This window comes from Felis catus, chromosome B3, assembly GCF_018350175.1.
Source record: "Felis catus isolate Fca126 chromosome B3, F.catus_Fca126_mat1.0, whole genome shotgun sequence".
Taxonomy (NCBI): domain Eukaryota; kingdom Metazoa; phylum Chordata; class Mammalia; order Carnivora; family Felidae; genus Felis; species Felis catus.
This window is the reverse complement of record NC_058373.1, coordinates 141968878-141990577: the sequence shown is the minus strand read 5'-3', so window position 1 is coordinate 141990577 and position 21700 is coordinate 141968878. Positions and strand designations below refer to the sequence as shown.

At 45.6% G+C, this 21700-nt stretch overlaps 1 protein-coding gene across 4 annotated transcripts in view; it reads right to left on the bottom strand.

Annotated features, from left to right (window-relative positions):
* Positions 1-21700, bottom strand: part of EML1 (EMAP like 1) — a 187538-nt gene that overhangs the window by 49415 nt on the left and 116423 nt on the right. For all 4 annotated transcript variants that reach the window (XM_006933114.5, XM_045060506.1, XM_023256205.2 and 1 more), the window contains exons 3-4: positions 15409-15544; positions 1384-1518 (exon numbers count right to left, since the gene is read on the bottom strand). In XM_006933114.5, the coding sequence (XP_006933176.1) occupies positions 1384-1518; positions 15409-15544 (271 nt within the window). The remainder of the gene's footprint in view (positions 1-1383; positions 1519-15408; positions 15545-21700) is intronic.

Sequence of the window (21700 nt, the reverse complement as noted above, 5' to 3'; positions counted from 1 at the left end):
CACACACACACACAACTCCTTTGCAAATATCTTTTATGGAAATATTTACCCAGAACATTTATCAAAGCCATAGGATTTAGGAGATAAAACAGATCTGGTGTTTGCACAATGCGGATTCTTTTTTGGAAATTCTTAACAAAAATCAGATGTGCACAGAAGGAGCCAAGGTTTTAAGAACTGCCCAGATCTAGACACTTCAGGTCAACTTCCAAGCTTACCCTACATTCAAGAAGCCTGAAGGCCACACGGCATGACCCATTTATACTCTACTGTCATAGTAACCACTTGGCCTTATTTCAAAGGTATTATCACCTAATTAGCATAATCTTCTGATAAGAAGTACTAATAGCCTAAATTAGAAGGCAGAACCCCACATCAGTGGTCTCCGGGACCGTTAATCAACTGTGGCCCTAACCTGCTGATGTTAGCATTGCCTGCATCTTTCCTACAGAAGCTATCTTTTAGGGATAAAACTGAAAAACAATTCAGGCCTCCTTACGGGACTGAATCAGAATAGATTTACAAACTTGGAATTTTTACAGCCTGTGGGTTGGAGTCCACTGCTTTATGACTAAGCCTTCTCCTTACATAAACATTTGGGGCAGGGGGGACACGTTTAGCCTGTGAAGCTGAGACTCCTTCCTCAGCCTTGCTCAACAGAGAGAATAAAGGCACAGAATGGAAGCACAAGGTTTAAAAAGGCAGGTATCTACACAGAGAAACGATCTCACAAACACGCACATTCATAAACATAAAACAGGCTCTGAAAATGCCAACAAGGAGCTTTCACTAATAAAAGGTTACTGTTAGTCGTAGAGGTGTTGGTCATAATCCGTTATAAATTAACCTCAAAGGGAAATGCTCAATTATAAGCGTGCGTATTTCAGGAAACCGCAAAGAAATGGTTCCCATTTCTGGTGTTAGCTCGGTATTCAAGATGGTTTCTAACAAATCCTAAACCTCCAGCTTCTCACCCAGTCGGTCTACCTTAGAAAATACTGTCGACGCACTTAAACAACCCACCGAAATTAATTTCTGAATGACAGCAGAAGGTACTAGAAGTGTGAAGTGTTCCGTAGGGAAATTCAGAATGGCTTCCCCAATTCCACGGACTTGGGGCCGAGCAAATTCTCAGGAGCTACTTCGGCCTGCACGAGGGTGCTGGGACGTCCAGTTAAGGTTTTCCACCTGGACAACGAGCGGTGTGAAGGGTGATGAGCATCCGCCTCAAATGGGGGGCTTGAGTAGCGCCCACCACGCTCAGGAGAAGGGCGCTCCGCGGGCGGGAGCGCGTACACACTGGGCGCTCTTCTGATTCATCGCTGGGGGAAAAGAGGCAACGAAACCTCTGAACGGTGGGACCAGCAGGGAAGATGCCCTTACCTTTCACTGTTCTTTTTGCCGCTGGAAGTACTGCTTGTAGATCCCGTGCGGGTTCGGTTTCCTTTGGAATCTCCGCAGCTTTCCCTTCGACCGCCAGGAGATACTCGCTCGGAGGAGCTGGTCCTCTTGATGGTACTGAGGCCACACAGAAATGACAATGAGATTCTTAACCGTGATTTTATTTTATTGCCGAGGGCAAACATATACACGTAGATCATATTTCTATATGGATATTTAGAAAGGGGGGCGCCTGGGTGGCTCAGTCGGTTAAGCGTCCGACTTCGGCTCAGGTCACGATCTCGCAGTCTGTGAGTTCGAGCCCCGCGTCGGGCTCTGGGCTGATGGCTCAGAGCCTGGAGCCTGCTTCCGATTCTGTGTCTCCCTCTCTCTCTGCCCCTCCCCCGTTCATGCTCTGTCTCAAAAATAAATAAACGTTAAAAAAAATTTTTTTTTAAAGGGATTGATTCTAAAGCCCTAACTATACAATATGTGTAAACGTGTGTGTGTGTGTGTGTGTGTGTGTGTGTGTGTGTGTGTGTATGGATGGATGTTATTCTCTGCAGAATGGCAGTTGGGATCAATGTCTCTGCTCACTGCCTTTGGAACTGTGGTCATTAGTCCGGGTCAAAGTCATAGCAGGGGCGCCTGGGAGGCTTAGTCGGTTGAGCGTCCGACTTTGGCTCAGGTCATGATTTCACAGTTCATGAGTTCGAGCCCCATGTTGGGCTCTGTGCTGACAGCTCAGAGCCTGGAGTCTGCTTCGGATTCTGTGTCTCCTCCTCTCTCTGCCCCTCCCTGGCTTGCACTCTGTCTCTCTCTCTCAAAAATAAATAAACATTAAAAAAAAATTTTTTTTAAAGACAGCAAAGTCATGGCAGAAACTGAAAGAAAACATCCCAACAACCTTGTGAGCGCTCCAGCAGCTTCATGGGAAGTATCCTGCCCTTGAGCAGGCTTCAGTCTAAACCAGTGGTGCTCAGCCAGGGGTGACTTCACCCCCAGAGGACATTGGGCAATGTCTGGAGATACCTTTGGTTGTCACGAGTGGGGGGAGAGGGCTCCTGCTGGCATCCAGTGGGTAGAGGCCAGGGATGCTACTAACACCTGCAATGCCCAGGACATCCTGATACAAAGAACGATCCGGCCCCCAAAGTCGGTAGTGCTGGTGCTGAAGAACTCTGGTCTAAAGACAAATGCAAACAGAGTGCCACCGGCAGTGACAGAAACATTCCACTCCACGTATGATGCCTTTGTTTGCAGGTAGTACCCACGTAAGTATAGCCGGTTGTGGGGGGGGGGGGGCTAGACTGGTTGAGGGTCTGGGGTGCGACAGCTGTGAAGATCTCCTGAATCCTGCAGATTTCTGGGGGAGATCAAACAAATGGCTTGAACATGTTATAATTCCACAGTAGGGAAGAGCCTGTTCTAGGAAGAAGGATGGCCCGTGCACAGGTAGTTCGTGGACATGAAGGGTAAGTCGTGCTGTTCTTGGAGCACATACATGTATTACAGGCCTCCCTGTAAAGTTTTTATCCTCATCACTAGGCCACACATTCCTTGGGATCCCATCTCCTTGATCATTCTTACGTATTTCAAGAGCCTAGTAAAGAAGCTAGATACTTATTACATGAAAAAGATGAAAAAAAAAGAATAAATGAACGGAGTATCACATTTGAGCCTGTCACAGGAAGAGACGCGAAGGGCTCTAACTTAGCACCGGCCCAGTAAGAAAGAAGGAGAGGGCTGGCTGGCGGTGCGGGTCCCGGGCAGGGGCTGTGGGGAGGGGCCTGCCCAGGGAGTGGGGAGTGGGAGCCAGGCAGCAGAGAAAGGAACGAAGGCCAGAGAGAGGGGCCGAAGGTGGGAGGATGCGGGGCACAGGTGGCGCTGGGGCCGCAGGAGGAGACGGGGACGTGACAGAAATGCCAGGTGGCTGTGAGAGCTCAGCCCCAGGGAGGGGGCAGACCAGGCCACACTTTGGGACACAGGCGCCAGGGACGTGAGGCCAAGGCCAGGCTCCTGGGAGGAACCCTTTCCCCTGACGACACAGCACAGCCGTGCCCCCGGTCTCTCTTCTTCCTCTGTCCTCGTCCCCTCCCTTCAGGCCAGCTCTAGTCCTTTCCCTGTTGGGACTGCCGATGGCTCAGCGAAGAATCTCTTGGCATGTTTTTTTAAAACCTCACGGTGTGTCGGATTTGAAAAGCCATCTGGCTCTCTGGGTGAGCAAACATAAATAAGGTGACCATAATTGTGGGGATGTGATATGCTGTCTGCACAGCCTTCTTGGTGACTGAGGAAGCTTTGGATTCGCAGCCGGATTTGAATCCTACAGCCGGATCCAAATGGGCACGCCTCGAGGTCAGAACGTGCATTTTTAGAAGGCTCAATTTGGGGACCAGGAAATTACAGATCTTAGGAGAGCACGACATTTCTGAAATTTGGGACTGAGGTCTAAAAATTACAGAAACCCTTGCGCTCGAAGTTTAATTTCTGCCAGCGACGACACACAGCAAGCTGCTTTAACGCCGCGGGATCTTTCTCTGCCTGGCATCTGGCGAGGGGCTCGCAGGCACGCTGCCTGGCCCCTGGAGGGCCCCCGGAAGGCACCACAGCAGGTGACCGGCCCAGAGCGTCACCCGCGTGGTGTCCCTAGGGGAGTTCATGGCAAGTTCACGGCCACTTAAAGACTTGTACCAAACACCCTTAAGGAGCTGAGAAACCATGATTATTAATCAACGGTGGCAAACATTAACCGGTTTTCTGACGACGCTGAGCTGGGTCGCTGGAAGAGCTAACGGGACACCAGTGATGGAGACGTGGAAACAGCGGTGGCAGGGACAGGCCACACACGCGAAGAACTTCGTGAGGGTACTCCCCCCACCCCCGCCCCCACCCTGTTCTCTCTGCTGGGCTTCCTGCTGAAGAAGGGCGACAGTTCACGAAACACCCAAGGACATGGGTGGGAGGGCCTGCTGAACGTCTAAAACTCCAACAAATGTCAACGATTAATATGGATGCGTGGTTTGAGGCTCAACCAACGGGAGACACTGCGAACCTGAACGCTGCACGCTAAAGGGACCCGGCGCTCTGGGCGGTGAAAACAAATCTAAGTACCCTCACCTGTGTGTCCAGCTGTGCTGTTTGCGTGCCTTTGGAAGACACACGCCTGTTCAATCTATGCGTAAGAGGCCCAGAGACACCGTGGACTAAACCGAGCGCGGGAACAAAAGCGTGGAAAAATATTTTGGTAAGCTTCGATCAACAACGGAACGCACACCGCCCATCGACACGGAAAACGCTTCCATCTGCATACACACACTTGGATACAATTCATCCCAGCTCTACCCAGATATCTCTCATGCCCACATTTGCATTAAAATGCTAAGCTTTTAAAAAATCTACTATTGTTGTATACATTTGGGGGGGGGGGGACGAAGATATTTCCTTTTGAGAGCCAAGGGCTCTTACGAATTAAAGAGGATTTACCAGGACTCAAAGAGAAGGACAGAAAATAAAGCTGGAAGACCAGACATTCGCAGGATCAAGGGCAGCCAGAAGGAGTAACGCTGTATACTCACTGCGAGAAGCCTCCTTAAATAACCAGCAGGGAATATCAAAGAAGTTATGTTCCCTCCGGACGGCAAGGGAAAAACAATCCCTTCATTTTGCAAGTGGTGGGACTGGCTGGTGAGAGACTGCACGCCGTGGAGTACATTTTCTAGTGTTTAGAGCAAGGAAAGTAGTTTTGGTATAGAACCCCATGGGTACGGTTTCTTCTTTTCCCTTCTGGTCTCTACCCCCACTCCTGAACCAAAAACCTTCTAAGGTCTGAAAATGTAACGGTTCTTTACATTACATTATGTACCCATTCAACGTTTTTGCCAATTCAAATGAAATTTCAGACATAATAAAATTTTTGCAAGGTGACTGGTGAGCAGAGGAGAGTGGCAAGCTTTCTTCTTCTGGTTGGACAGTAACTCTAAGCATGATAAGCTGACAATTGTGTCTTTCTTTCATTACGTGATTTGGAATCAAGGGTCAGTTTTCTACCATTTTGCAAGAAGATCTCCAACTTTTACAATTAAAAAAAAAAAAAAAGAGGGGCGCCCGGGTGGCTCAGTCGGTTAAGCGTCCGACTTCAGCTCTAGTCATGATCTCGCGGTTCATGAGTTCGAGCCTCACACCGGGCTCTGTGCTGACAGCTCAGAGCCTGGAGCCTGCTTTGGATTCTGTGTCTCCCTCTCTCTCTCAGAAATAAAATGAAAACATAAAAAAAAAAAAACCTAGAAATCTGACAGGTCACTCCTGTGTACCACTAGAGATTTTCTGATAACGTCATTTGTCCTGAGAACCGGGGTGATCATACTCAATTAAAACAATTAGCCACTCAACAAATACTTATCAGGCATTGACCGTTTGTCTTGCAAGTTACGATGCTTGCAGGCGACCACCCACTTCAATAATCACAAAATGGTCTGGTCTTTCTCTTCTGCTGTATCTTTGTGGCAGAAATCAAGTCATTTCCTAGGAAGCCTGGTCACTTAGAATCTGACAGATCAGAAGAAGCTTTTCTCGTACATATGAAGCCACTCCCTAAGCCCAGAGGGGTGACTCCAGGACTTCTGAGAAAGGGACAGGTGTCAACTCATCTTCTCCGTGCAGTAGCAGAACACTTCCACTGCTATTTTGCTACAGAAACAGACTCAAAACGTGAGTTTAACGCCTACATCTCAATAGCTCCAAGTGATGAGGAAATATATTAGAAGTAATAATTTTTAGGGGCGCCTGGGTAGCTCGGTCGGTTAAGTGTCCGACTTTATCTCAGGTCATGATCTCACGGTCCGTGAGTTTGAGCCCTGCGTTGGGCTCTGTGCTGACCGCTCAGAGCCTGGAGCCTGTTTCAGATTCTCTGTCTCCCTCTCTCTCTGCCCCTCCCCTGTTCATGCTCTGTCTCTCTCTGTCTCAAAAATAAATAAACGTTAAAAAAAATTTTTAAAAAAGAAGTAATAATTTTTAAAGACCCATAAAATCAGGGATGCCTGGGTGGCTCAGTTGGTTAAGTGTCTAACTCTTGATCTCAGCTTGGGTCATGATCTCACGGCTCATGAGTTCGAGCCCCTCAACAGCTCTGTGCTGACAGTGCAGAGCCTGCTTGGGCTTCTCTCTCTCTCTCTCTCTCTCTCTCTCTCTCTCTCTCTCTCTCTCTCTCCTCCTACCCTGCTCGCACTCTCTCTCAAAATAAGTAAATAAACTTTAAAAAAAACAACAACCTTTTTTAAACCCAACTTTTGAAATCGTGTGTCTGTCCGGCACTGACTGGTGCACTTACAAATGCGTATTTCTAACAAGCGTAACCATTTTTTCCAAAGGACGGTCAGTTGTTTATTTGGAAGCGATAGATGTTTACCACCCTATCTTATGCTTGGAACGGAGCGCTTTTTAAATAATGCTCTGTTTTGTACCAGTTTTGTTCTTTTGATCTGTCTTCTCACAGCTCTGCCCTATTGTAAAACTCTACTTTGGAGCGGAAAGAATGAGTGATTGTCTCTGTTCTGAGCCAGTGGAAATGTTATTCTATTGTGCTGCAGCATCCCCACTGAGCAAGGTATGACCTACAATGTCTTCCCCCGGATTGTCTGCCTTTTTTCCTTTGACTAATGGAAACAAAGCTTTTCCCAAGGATTCCAAATCAAGCCCCCAATCGAAGTCTTAATTGGCAACACAAAGCACAGCCGCTGGGTGCTGGACAAGTTCCAAAGGAGATTTTGTTCTTAAGCACCAGGCTGAAAAAACCCCAGAGAAAAGAAAACAAACATATACCCATCCACAGGCTGCAGATGCCCCGACTTGGTTAATTTGGAACTCTGATTACAGAAAAATTCCCGCATGATTGTAAACATATTTGAAACGTCCTGGAAGCTATTTTAATCCTAATATTCAGAATGCCCAGCAAGCTTCTTTCTCTTTTCGGAATTCTCTCGTAATGAGACATCTATAGGAACTTGACCACGGAGGAATAATTAGATGCTACTGTTTGGGTTTCCAACTTCCAAGTGGATGGGAACTAACATCCCTGGAAGCCCATAAAAGCCAGAGAAACAAAATAAATGAATCACTAAGTTCTACCCGGAAAACCAAGAGTCTTAGACTCAATCTAGAAAGCCATGTATTTCTGGTTGGCTGTTCTACAACAGTTTATTAGAGGAACCAAACTCATTATTCTGTAAATTAAAAAGAAGCATCTACAGAGGCCTTAGAAAATTTCTGCAAGGAAGGTTAGTGTTTAAATGTTAATACGTATACATGTACATACACACACAATATGATGGCTGCAGATAACCAACCCTCCACACTCCCTCCCTTCTTTCCTTCCTAAGATAATATTGTTGAGAGCAGACACTAGCCACGAGCCCTTGCACGCACATGGCTGACAAAAGGGGGCAGGAGACCCAGGCTTCTGCTCGTAGCACATGGCCAGTTCTGTCCTTGGAGCCCAGCCCCCACAGTCCCTTCCTTCCAGGCAGTCCTGTCTCTCAGACTCTCTGCCAGAAGTCTCTGTTTAGAGTCACCCTCAGGACTGCCTCTGTTCCGTCAGCACCCACAGGGGCCTCTTGGAACGTCACCGCTCCTGACAGCAGCACACAGCATGGGACATACAGGAGGGAGGATTTCCCAACAGTAATTATATCAAGCACTTTTTATGAGCTGATGTCAGTGCTGACCTGGACAGCTTTGCGGGAAGCAGCCTAACACAGCGACAGGAGCATCAGCCCTGGATGCACAGGAACCTGGGTCTGAGCCCATGTTCCCAGCTCTGTGCCCGCGGGGCCTGAGGAAGTTGCCTCACTTCTCTGAGCCTCAGTCTTCTCAGAAAATAGGAATAATAATATCATTTTGAGGATTAGTGACAACATATTAAAAACCCAGCACTTCGGGGCGTCTGGGTGACAGTCGGCTGAGTCAGCTCAGGTTGTGATCCCATGGTTTGTGGGTTCAAGCCCTGAATTGGGCTCTGTGCTAACAGCGTGGACCCTGCTTGGGATTCTGTCTCCTTCTCTCTCTGCCCCCTCCCCTGCCCGCTCTCAATCTCTCTCCAAAATAAATAAATAAACATTAGAAAAATTAGAGAAATACAAATATCATATGATTTTACTCATATGTGGAATTTAGGATACAAAACAGATGAACCTAAAGAAGAGAAGCGAAAATAATATAAAAACAAGGAGGGGGACAAAACAGAAGAGACTCTTAAATACAGAGAACAAACTGAGGGTGGCTGGAGGGGTTGTGGGTGGGCGGATGGTCTAAAAGGGCAAGGGGCATTAAGGAGGACACTTGTCAGGATGAGCCCTGGGTGTTACACGCAGGGGATGAATCACTGGAATCTACTCCTGAAATCATTATTGCACTATATGCCAACTAACTTGGATGTAAAATAAAAAATAAATAAAATAAAATAAAATAAAATAAAATAAAATGGCACTTCGTAGGCTTTCATTATCATTAAAGAATGATTTCTATCATCGTCATGGACTTAAAGGGGCCCTCAACTACCCACTGAGGTCTCTGCTGTTTCCTGGGGAAAGCGTCCATCCGATTCCATAGCCCAGCCTCGTTTCTGCAGTCAGTTTCAGAAACTTCATTCCCCAGCCTTATCCTACCCTGAATAAATGTTTCAAACACTAGAACTGAAAACATAATTTGCCAGGAGTTCTAGCAATCATGCCAATTAATCCTATGAGGTCTAAGAAAACCATAAATATTCTATGAAGTGAAGGGCACCATGACACTACGTCAAAGTTACTTTGGACTCAACATAGAGACCTTCTATAAAATCAAAGAGCAAGAATGTTGGACTCAAGCTCTCACAGAATGAACCGAAAGCTAGAAATTATATTTGCATTTCGACTTTGACTTTTACCTTTGTGCTCTGAAAGATGTTTTTATTTTATTTAAATTCCAAAATATAAGAGACATAAATGATAGAATTCTATTTTATCCAAGAATAAAGGGAAAGAGTCTCATCTTTTCAATAATAATTTGCTACTTTTTTTTTAAGATTTATTTGTTTGAGTCATCTCTACACTCAACATGAGGCTCAAACTCACAACCCCAAGATCAAGAGTCGCGAGTTGCACGCTCTACCGGCTGAGTCAGTCAGGTGCTGCGATAATTTGCTACTTTAAAAAGTCACTTTTTAAAGTAAAGACTTTAAAAAGTCACTCTTGAAATGAGAAAAACTCACTCTTGAACAACCAATGGGTCAAAGAAGAAATCACAAGGAAATTTAGAAAATTTCTGGAAGCAAGTGAAAATAAAAACATACTAAAACTTACAGGATATGCAGAACACAATACTAAGAGGGAAGTTTATAGCAGTAGACTTGCATTAAGAAGAAGAAAGATCTAAAAAGAAGAAAAAGAAGAAGAAGAAGAAGAAGAAGAAGAAGAAAGACCTCAAAACAACGACCTAACTTTCTACCTCAAGGAACTAAAAAAGGATAAACTAAAAGGTTAGTGAAAGTAAGGAGCTAATTAATAAAGATTAGAGCAGAGGTAAACACAATAGAGAATAGAAAACAAACCAATGAAACCATAATTTTAGAATATTTTTAAAGAATTTTTTTTTAAGTTTTATGTATTCATTTATTTTTAGAGAGAGAAAGCGAGTGAGTGAGTGTGGGGGAGAGACCAAATCCCAAGCAGGCTCTGTGCTGTCAGCACAAAGCCCGACACGGGGCTGGAACTCATGAACCATGAGATTACCACCTGAGCTGAAGTCAAAAGTCAGACATTTAACTGACTGAGCCACCCAGGTGCCCCTAAATTTCTTTTAAAAAGACCAACAAAACTGACAAATCCTCAGCTACACTAAGAAAAAAAATGAGACTCAAATAACCAAAATTAGAAATGAAAATTAGATATGAAAGAGAGGATATTACAACTGTTATCACGGAAGTAAAAAGAATTCTATGGGGCTACTATGAGCAATTATATGCTAACAAATTGGATAACCTAGAAGAAATGGATCAATTCCCAGAATCATACAACCTACCAAGATGAATCATGAAGAAATAAAAACTCTAACAGATCAGTAACCAGAAGGAAATCGAAGCAGTAATTTAAAAAAAAAAAAAAAAAAGGCAAAGAAAAGCCCAGGGACAGATGGCATCACTGGAGAATGCTACCAAACATTTAAAGATGAATTAATATCAATTCTCCTTAAAGTCATTCAAAGAATTAAAGGGGGAGCAAGGGGGGAATTCTTCCAACCTCATTCTATGAGGCCTGCATTAGTCAGATGCCGAAACCAGACAAAGACACAAGAAAATCTATAGACCAATACCCCACCCCCCACCACTTATCCACAGGGGATATGTTCTATGACCCCCAGTGGATGCCTGAAACTGTGAAGAGTGCCCTTCTTTATACGAGTTTTCCCTATACATACGTATGTATGATAAAGTTTAATTTATAATTAGGCATAATAATAAAATAGAACAATTATAACAACACACTGTAATAAAAGTCATGTGACTGTGGTCTCTCTCAAAATATCTTACTGTACTACTCTATTCACCCTTCTTTTTGTGATGATGTGACATGATAAAATGCCTACATGATTAGATAGAGTGAGGTGAGGGAGGGAGGCATTGTGACATGTTAGGCTACTATTTGACCTTCTGATGATATGTCAGAAGGACAGTCATGAGCTCCTGAACTGAGGTTGACCATAGGCAATTGAAACTGAAGAAAGCAAAACCACGGATGAGAGGGGACCACTGCATACACCACAGCCCAGTGGGATTTACTCATGGAATGCAAGGATGGTTCAACATATGAAAATCAATGGAATAACATGTTAACACAATGAAGGACAAATACCACATCACTATCTTAATTGATGCAAAAAAAAAAAAAGCGCTCGACAAAACTCAACATTCTTTCATGTTAAAAACTCACACCAAATTAGAAATAGAAGAAAACTACCTTAACATAATAAAAGCCATGAATGAAAAGCTCACAGCTGTCACCACATTCAACAATGAAGACTAAAGGTTTTTCCTGTAAGATCAGGAACAAGGTGAGGAGACACAGTCTCATTACTCCTGTTCAACACACTACTGGAAATCCTAGCCAGCACAATTAGACAAGAAAAACAAATGAAAGGTATCAAAATTGGAAAGAGAGAAGGCAAGTTATCTCTGTTTGCAGACGACATGATCCTACATGTGGAAAACTCTAAAGATTCCACACACACAACATTTGAAAACGAGTAAACAATTCCAGCAAAGTTGCAGGATATAAAAAGAATCAACAAAATCAGTTGCACTCCTATACTAACAATGACTAAATCAAAAAGGAAATTAAGAAAACAATCCCTCTTGGTATCGAATCAGAAAGGATTATATACTCAGGAGTAAATTGAACCAAAGAGGTAAAAGACTTGCACACAGAAAACATTGCTGGAAAAAAAAAAAAAAAACGAAAGAAGACATAAATAAGTGGAAACACATCCCACTTTCATGGATTGGAAGACTCAATATTGTTAAAATGTCTATATTACCCAAAACGATCTATAGCTTCAATGCACACCCTGTCAAAATCCCAATGGTATTTTTTGCAGAAACAGAAAAAAAAATCCTAAAAAGGAATGTCAAGGGACCCCAAATAGCCAAAGAACCTTGAAAAAGAAGAACAAAGTTGGAGGCCTCAAGCTTCCTGATTTCAAAACATACTACAAAGTAACAGTAATCAAGTTGGTGTGGTATCTTTTTTAGCACAAAGACAAAAATATAGAACAATGGAACAGAATAGAGAGTCCAGAAATAAACCCTTGAGTATTTGGCCAAATGACTGTCAACAAGGGAGCCAAGACCACACGATGGGAAAAGGACAGTGTCTTTCAACAAATGGCAAAAGGAAAACTGAACATCCACATGCAAAAGAATGGAGCTCTACCTTTACCTTGGACTATACACAAAAATTAACTCAAAAGGGATTAAAGACCTAAACACATGACCTAAAACCATAAAATTCTCACAAGAAAACACAGGAGGAAAGCTTCGGGGTCCTGTACTTGCCAATGACTTCTTGGATGTGACACCAACAGCAAAAACAGACACTTGGGACTACATCAAACTTAAAAACTTTGGTGCATCAAGGAAACAATCCATAGAGTGAAAGGCAACTATGTAATGGGAAAAAATATTTGCAAATCATAGATCTGATAAGGGGTTAATATCCAGAATACAAAAGGAAATTCTACAGTTCAAGAACAATAACTAAAAAGTGAGTAATTTGATTAAAAAATGGACAAAGGACTTGAATAGGTATTTCTCCAAAGGTGATACACAAATGGCCAACAAGCATATAAAAAGATGCTCAATGTTGGGGCGCCTGGCTGGTTCAGTTGGTAGAGCATGTGAGGCTTGATCTCGGGGTTCGTGAGCTCAAGTCCCATACTGGGCATAGAGATTACTTAACAAAAGATGCTCAAGGGGTGCCTGGGTGTTTCAGTTGGTTAAAGCATCCAACTTCCGCTCGGGTCACGATCTCATGGTTAGTGAGTTCGAGCCCCGCGTCAGGCTCTGTGCTGACAGCTCGGAGCCTGGAGCCTGCTTCAGATTCTGTGTCTCCCTCTCTCTCTGCCCCTCCCCTGTTCATGCTCTCTCTCTCTTTCTCTCTCTGAAAAATAAACATTAAAAAAATTTTTTTAAAAAGATGCTCAATATCACTTATCATATGAGAAATGCAAATGAAACCCACAATGAGATATTGCCTCAAATCCATTAGGATGACCACCAGCAAAAGAACAGAAAATAAGTTTTGGGCAAGGATGAGAAGAAATGAGAACCTTTGCCTGCTGTTGGTGGAAATGTATAATGGTGTAGCCATTATGGAAAACAGTATGGCACTCCCTCAAAAAATTAAAAATAGAATTACCTTATGACTCAGCAATGCCACTTCTGGGTATGTATCCAAAAGAATGAAAAGCAGGATTTTGAAGAGCTATTTGCACACCCATATTCATTGTAGCATCATTTACAATAACCAAGAGGTGGAAACAACCCAAGCGTCCATCGACAGTTGAATGGATAAAGAAACGGTGACGTGTGTGTGTGTGTGTGTGTGTGTGTGTGTGTATTATGCAGACCTAAAAAAAGAAGGAAATCCTGTGATATGCTACAATACGGATGAAGCTCGAGGATATCATGCTAAGTGAAATAAGCCAGTCACAAAGGGACACACAAATACTGTATGTCTCCACTCAGAGGAAGCATCCAAAGGAGTCAAAGTCATAGAAACAGAATGCAGAGAGTTGACTGTGAAGGGCTGGGGAAAGGAATTACTGTTTAACGGGTAGAGATTCGGTTTTGCAAATTGAGGTTCTTTAAACTGATGATTACCAGAAGGGAGCTGGGTGGGGGATGAGGGGAGTCGGTGATGGGGATGAAGGAGGGCATCTGTCATGATGAACACCGGGGGACGTAGGGAAGTGCTGAATCGCTGTATCGTACACCTGAAACTAATATAACACTGTGTGTTAACGATCCTGGAATTAAAATGGAAAGGAAGAAAGAAAGAGAGAAACAAACAAACAAACACAAAAACAGACAAAAAAGTTCTGGAGATCTGTTGCACAACAACGTGTGACAGTACTTAAGACTACTGAATTGTACGCTTAAAAACGATTAAGGTGATAAATTTAACGTCATGTGTTTTATAACACATGGCAATCTGAACTTTGAAATAAAAAGCCTTGACAATCTTCAGCATCTAGATGAAAAAAAAAAGTCTGTATCTACTACTGTCAATTAGACTCTAGAAGGGCATTTCACGTGGATTAGAAATAAATGATTCAAGTAAGTATTAAACAGAAACGAGGGCGCCAGGGGGGCTCATTTGGTTAAATATCCGACTCTTGATCTCAGCTCAGGTCATGACCTCCCCGTTCGTGGGATTGAGCCCCGTGTTGGGCTCTGCACTGACAGCACGGAGCCTGCTTGGGATTCTCTCTCTCATGAGAGGCACATGCCCCTCCCCCATGCGCATGCTGGTGCTCTCTCTCTCTCTCTCTCAAAATAAATAAATATACTTTAAGAAACAGATACAAAATGAGGCTAAGAATTTCATTTTTTAAGTTTTAAAAAGCCCACAAAACCAATTTTCTTAAAATTCGCAAACAACAAGTACATGAAACTCTATTTGATCAAAACACAATGAGAATACACTTGGTGAGGGAGAGTGCAAACCTACATATTTAAAACAGAAGATGAGATCGCTAGGTTTTCATTCCGAGTCCCAACCCAGCATCCAAGCTAACGCCTACAAGCCCAATGGTGGCCCCAGCACGCCCTAGAGCTTGCTCCGCTCTGTGTCTGGGCACCTACTGGCCAGTTAGTATCGTAAAAAGTTCTATGGCTTCCACGGTGTACTCATAACAAGCCAGGGTCTTCTAGGCTACATTACCATCAGGCATTGAATTTCCTAGAGCCTAAAAATTTAGAAAAGTAGCCTGGCATATAAGAGATAAACTTTCAATATGACGATTATGAAATTATAGAAAAGTTAAGGGCAAACCATGCTCTGAGAGACAACATCAGTATCTAGAACATCACTGTTTGGCACAATTTAAAAGGATGAGCTTATCCAAATTTTACAGGTAAATAATTGAGGTTGGTCTGGAGACCTGAGTTTTGCTCTGTGCCAGAGAGGAACTTGGGAAGAGCATATTCATTTGCGCATAGGTTACACTCCCATTTGTGTTTTTAAAAGAGAACTTTAAAATACAAAATGGCACACTGTGCTGTTAGCCAATGGGATTTCAGAGACAGTAAGATTAAGTAAAAAAAAAAAAAGGCAGAAAAACTTATATAGGTCCTGATATGTCAACACACCAAATCTTATACTTTTATGAATTTTAATTCAGACAAGAAATTAACGAGGGTCGTATGAAAAGGCGATATTGATTTTAAGTCTGAGATGGAACTCCTTTCGGAGTTCGCTTAAGGCGCGCTCCACCTACCTTTTGGCTGCCGCTGCCACAGCAGTTTCTTTCCTGGCCCCGGAGGGGGACGGCAGAGAGCCACTAGGTTTCTTTGGTAACACGGTGCCATTGTTGATGGTGGTTCTTAAGGGCAAGGTCTGCACCAGTGGTCTTGCTGTGAGATGAGCAGAAAATGTAATCAGAACTTTCCCCTTTGTCAGTGTAACTTTTTACAGAACTTTAGACAGGGAGGAAGGAAGAGGGTATCAGTTTTAAAATGCTGGCAGGATTGACAAAGGCACCAAGAGAACTCAGCAGAGATTTTCAACAAAGGATGTTGGGACAAGGAACCTAGACACCAGCCTCGCCCCTTACACAGCAACTAACTCAAAGTGGACCCAAGACCAGAATGTAAAACGCAAAGCTATAAAACTTCTAGATGAAAACACAGGAGAAAAATCCGTGTGACCTTGGGTTCGGTGGCTTTTTAGATACACCACCAAAAGCACAATCCATGAAAGAGAAAAACAGATTGCTTGGACTTCATTAAAATTATAAAAACACTTGCTCTGTGAAATGCATTGTTATAAGGATGAAAAGATAAGTCACAGACTGGGAGAAAGTATCTACAAATCACATATCTGATAAAGGACTTGTATCTGGAATATAAAGAAAGAATGCTTAAAACAGTCAGAACACAAGCAGCCCAATTAAAAAAATGGGCAAAAGATCTGAACAGACACTTCACCCAAGACGATCTACAGATGGCAAATAAACATATGAAAAGATGCTCCACATCTTTTGTCATTAGGGAAATGCAAATTAAAACCATAATGAGATATCTCTATACACCTATTAGGGTGGCTAAAATCCAAAAAAACAAACAAAGTAGCACTTGCTGGCCAGGATGCAGAGCCACGGGGTTCTCATTCATGGCTGGTAGGAATGCAAAATGGTACAGACACCCGGGAAGACGGTTTGGCAGTTGCTAAATATAGTCTTGTGGTAGGATCCAGGCATTGTGTGACATTAGGTATTTATTTACTCAACTGATTTGAAAACTTATGTCTGTATAAAGCCTGCATTTAATATTTATAGCAGTTTTTTTTTTTCATAATATTGTCAGGAACTGGAAGCAACCAAGATGCCCTTCAATGGGTGAGTGGAAAAACAAACTGTGGTCCATCCAGACCGCGGAATATGATTCAGCAAAAAAAAAAAAAAAAAAAGTGAGGAAGAAATCCACGCCAAGGACAGGGCTGAGGCTTATTAAATCCATGCCACCAAGTAAAAGCAGCCAGGATCAAAAGGCTGTGTTCTGTATGATTCCATTTATATGACAGTCTATAAAAGGCAAAACACTGGGGCGCCTGGGTGGCTCAGGCGGTTAGGCATCCAACTTTGGCTTGGGCCATGATCTCATAGTTCGTGGGTTCAAGCCCCGCATCGGGCTCGGTGCTGACAGCTCAGAGCCTGGAGTCTGCTTCAGATTCTGTGTTTCCCTCTCTCTCTGCCCCTCCCCTACTTGCGTTCTAATCTCTCTCTCAAAAATAAATAAAATTTTAAAAAAATTTTTTATAAAAGGCAAAACTACAGAAACAAAAAACCAGATCAGTGGTTGCCAGAGGTTGGCCGGGTGGGGGGCAGAGGGCCGAACAGGTAAGACCTAGGAGAAATTTAGGGTGGTGAAATGATTATGTGATGCTGCACGGTGGCTATGTGACATCAGGCATCTGTCAAAACTTACAGGCTCTTATGGCACAAAGAATGAACTTGAACGTTTGCAGAGAAAAATCAGTTAGGAGATGGGGGTGGGGACCCATGACAGATAAAAGAATCAAACTACGTTACCAGTATGTACTACGATGTCATGGAAGGGGGTGGGGCAGGAGAGGTGCTGTGGAAATGGGGAGAGACTGTCTGCCTACCCGGGAGCACATGGTAAGCACTGTGCTCCAGTCAGTAACATTGTTTCCCACAGGGCATGGTCTATACCTCTGAAACCACAATCATGAACACTAGGGCAAGAACAATTAAGAGACGGTGAAGGATGGTGGGAGCAAGGCTTCATTGTTGCAGAGCAAGGCTACAGACAAGCCAGGGGGAGGCTGCAATGAGCCAGGTTTAGCCTGATACAGCCACAGATACACAATTATACATGCGTATGTAAACACGTATTGGTATAAACACAGACATGCCTTAGCTCTGCCCGCTACGACTGCCAAAAGCAGTATCACCTGGCGCCCAAACCTTGGTTTCTAACACGATTCCACAACAGCAGGGGAGCCTGGACTCCTCGGGGAAATGCCCAAATTTGGGGCTGGGGCAGGGCACCCACGACACGGGCCCGGAGCGTCCTGTACTACCAGAGAGAAAGGAAGTGCTCAAAAGCAGTAATAAAACCCCAACCCCTATACTGATGGGGTCAAGTCAGAGGCACTCAGGAGCCAACTGAAAGAGCTCCCCGTAGCCAAAGCTGGGAAACCCGCAGGAACAAACCACATAAGGCAATACTGGATCACAGCCTGAGGTATACAAGTATCCATGAGTCCATACCGATACAAGGTGATAACGGAGGAAATGATTAAATGGGGGGAGAAAAGATACGTCTCCCGGGCATAATTCCAGATAATTTACGTAGACACTCAAGGAGGTGGAGTGCAATTCTCTATTCCTGAAGTGTGGGCAGCACAGTGACTGCCTTCTGCACTGTCCAGCGTGGGGACGGGGGGAGTCACTGCACTGTGGACAAACCTGGCAAACTCTGTCCAGGCCAACATCACAGTGATGAGTCCTACCGATAGCACGTGACCTTGACAGGATGTGAAGGACGTGCATTTTACCTCTACAGTCTTCCTCCCCAAAACCCATGACCTACCCAAACCCAAGGTGAAGGACAATGAGCCATCTGACTAGGGCTCCTCAAAACTATCAGGGTCATCAGAGACAAGGAAAAAGTCTGAGAAACTGTCAGTCTAGAGGAGCCTAAGGAGACAAATGTGATCCTGGATTGATCCTGGAACAACAGCAAAAAAGGGTATTAAGGATAAACTAAGGAAATCTAAATCCAGTGTGCCTTTAATTAATAAAAATGTATCACCGTGGTGGCATACTAAATGTAGAATGTTAATCGTAGGGGAACCTGGGTGCGGGGTGTATGGGAACTGTCTGTATTATCCCTGTAACTCTTCTGTAAATCTAACACTACTCTGAAATTAAAAAAACAAAATTATTTGAAATGCTAGCAAAATTTGTTTTGTCCATCACAGAATTAAATCTGCCTCAATTTATGTTCTTGAAAACAGTAACAAAACAGCCTAGAATGCCAAGTTTTTAATGAACCGGAACTTCTCGGCCCCTAAAGCAGAAGGCTAGGCTTCCTTCTTTCTTCTTAATTTTTTTTATTTAAAATTTTTTTTAATGTTTATTTATTTTTGAGAGAGAGACAGAGCTCGAGAGGGGAAGGGCCAGAGAGAGAGGGAGACACAGAATGCGAAGCAGGCTCCAGGCTCCGAGCTGTCAGCACAGAGCCCGACATGGGGCTCGAACCCACGAACCGCGAGATCATGACTTGAGCCGAAGCCTGACGCTTCACTAACAAAGCCACCCAGGCGTCCCAGCTTCCTTCTTTTGTTAAATGTGACCGAAAATGGCAAAAGCCACAGGCGGCTCCCTAGCCAGAGCATGAAGCCCTTCGCCACCCTCTACGCTCTCTTTCCTCATCTGCCGAGCCCCTGCTCACTCAAGGGCCTGGGGCGCACTGGGAGCTAGCATTCCTCAGTGGAGGCAGCACGGCTCCCAAACCACGATTCCCCATCTTCTCTCGCACACAGCGTGCTGGTCCCCAGGACCCTTCTCCCCAGCAGGAAGACAGGCACCGTCACGGCCCCTCTTCCTCCTCTCTCTGCTTTGTCCAGCATCTTGGCCCCATTCTGGGTTGTTATTTTTTTTTTAAGTACATGTACTGTGTTAAACAGAGTCCCCCACATTCATGTTCACCCAGAACCTCAGGATATGACCTTACTTGGAAATACGGTCTTTGGAGATGTAATTAGTTAAGATGAGGTCATACAGGATTAGGGTGGGCCCTGAACCCAATGATGGTGCCCGTGAGGAGCAGAGAAGAGACACAGAGCCTCCCTGGGGAGGAGGCCAAGTCCCTGTGGACGCAGAGCTTGGAGCGAAGCATCCAGAGGCCAGGGAATGCCAAGGATGGCCAGCAGCCACGGAAGTGGGGAGAGGGGCCTGGGACAGCCTCCCTTAGAGCCTCTGGAAGGAACCAGGCCTGCCCGCCCCTCGACTTCAGTCCAGCGGCACTCATCTCGGACTGCCGGCCTCCAGGACTGGGAGAGAATACGTCCATTGTTATAAGCCTCCCAGTTTGTGGTCACCTGTCATGGCAGCCCTAGAGATGAGAACGACGCATATGTGAGCCTGTCTGTCCCTTCCGTTCCTGCCTGTCCAGCCTGTCCCCGCAGCACCACTCCTAGCCCCAAGGGTGGGTCTCCGGGGCGCTCCGTCAGCCGGGTCCAGGCTCGCCTCCCCGTGACCCTCACCTTGATGTCCCTCGCCACCACCTCCAACGGCTCCCAGGAGCCACTGCACCACGTTGCACGTAACCAGGACTGACACGGGACCTGCACATCTGGGGGCTCCTACTTCACAACCAGCCCGCGGAGGGGAGAGGACACCATCCCGACTCCTCGGTTAGTGCACCTCCCCGCCACCCGGCCAGTCAGGATCTGGGCTCTTGTAACCTCAGCCATCTGCTCTCATTCTATCCGTACGACTGTATTTTTCCCTCCGCGTCCCCAGGTGCTTCCGTGTGCCCCCCACAAACCAACAAGCCAAACATTCCACCTCCTCAGCTCTGCTCTTGCTGGGCTAGCGAACGTGGGTGTGTGCACTCACCTGGAGGGCATGCTACGATACACAACGCGGGGCTCTGGCCCATAGTGTTTCCGATTCTGGGTCTGGGGTACAGCCTGAGAATCTGCCTTTCTAGCAAGCTCTCAGGGCATGCCTCCGTTGCTCCGGGGACCCCGCTTTGAGACCCACGGGCTATGTCGTTGTCCTCTCCTGGGCATTTCTGCCCTCCCGGATGGCCTCTCCCAGCTCCTACACCAGTCTGGGCCTCCCAGTTGAGCACTGGCTTACACACTGTTCCAGATGAGGTAATCTCACTCTGCAGAGCAGAGGGGGTCGCAGACGATGCCTGAGCTGGGAGGCGTGTCCCCTAGATCTCTGCACACCCTGCTCCGGGGGCAGGCAGGCCAGGTATGCTGCTCTGTCTCTTGGGCTGACAGCAGAGGGCGAGTCACCCCTCCTGGGCCCTAGGGGCTGATGGGGGGGAGCAGTCACCTGAACCTAAAAGGAGAGAAACTGCTTTGGGAGCAGAAGCGACATTCAGAGGAGGGACACAGCCAACCCGAGGGACCCCACGTGGCAGGAGCCAAGGAAGTGAAGGCCCCCCTCTCTCCCCTCCTTCCCCAGCGAGGGCTCCCCGTGTGCAGACCTAACTGGGAGGGGGAGGGCAAGGGCCTCTGGCGTGGTCCCTGAAGGCTGACCTGTGGAGCTGGCCAGAGGAGGGTAAAGAAAGGACCCACAAGGGCGCCTGGGTAACTCCGTCGGTTGAGTTCTTGACCTCGGCTCAAGTCACGGTCTCACGGCTTGGGAGATGGAGCCCCGAGCCGGGCTCTGCGCTGACAGCAGGGAACCTGCTCGGGATTCTCTCTCTCTCCCTCCCTCTCTGCTCCTCTGTTGCTCATATTCTCTCTCTCTCTCTCTCAAAAAATAAATAAATAAACATTAAAAAAAATAAAAAAGACAGGACCCAGAGGGCCCAAGGAGGATGTCTTGTACCCAGCTCCTCTCTGGCCCCTCGTCCAGGACCCCCACCCCACCACACACACACACACACACACACACACACACACACACACACCCGGCCAAACCAGGCTGGGCGAGCCTCCTCCCTACTCCCACTTCCCTGGCCTGTGCCAGGGGTGTCCTGTGTCACCACACCCAGGACACCACATGGCAGTCGTCTATTTGTTCACCTGTCCTCTCCATCCATGATGCCCCCACAGAAGGAACACAAGTACGTGTCCATCAGACCGCACTGATCTCAAATCCAGTCTCGTCATAACCTCGTTCTGTCCTTCTCCCGAAAGGGAAAATAGGGCTGTGGAAACCCACGGAGAGGATATCAACTGCGCGCAGTGGCTTTCGCACAGGGTGTAACGGATCCCGTACGTCACACTGTCACAGAGTGTCCTCAAAACAAACAGAATTCTTAAAGCTCTGATGAGAAATCACGAAAGAAGGGGTG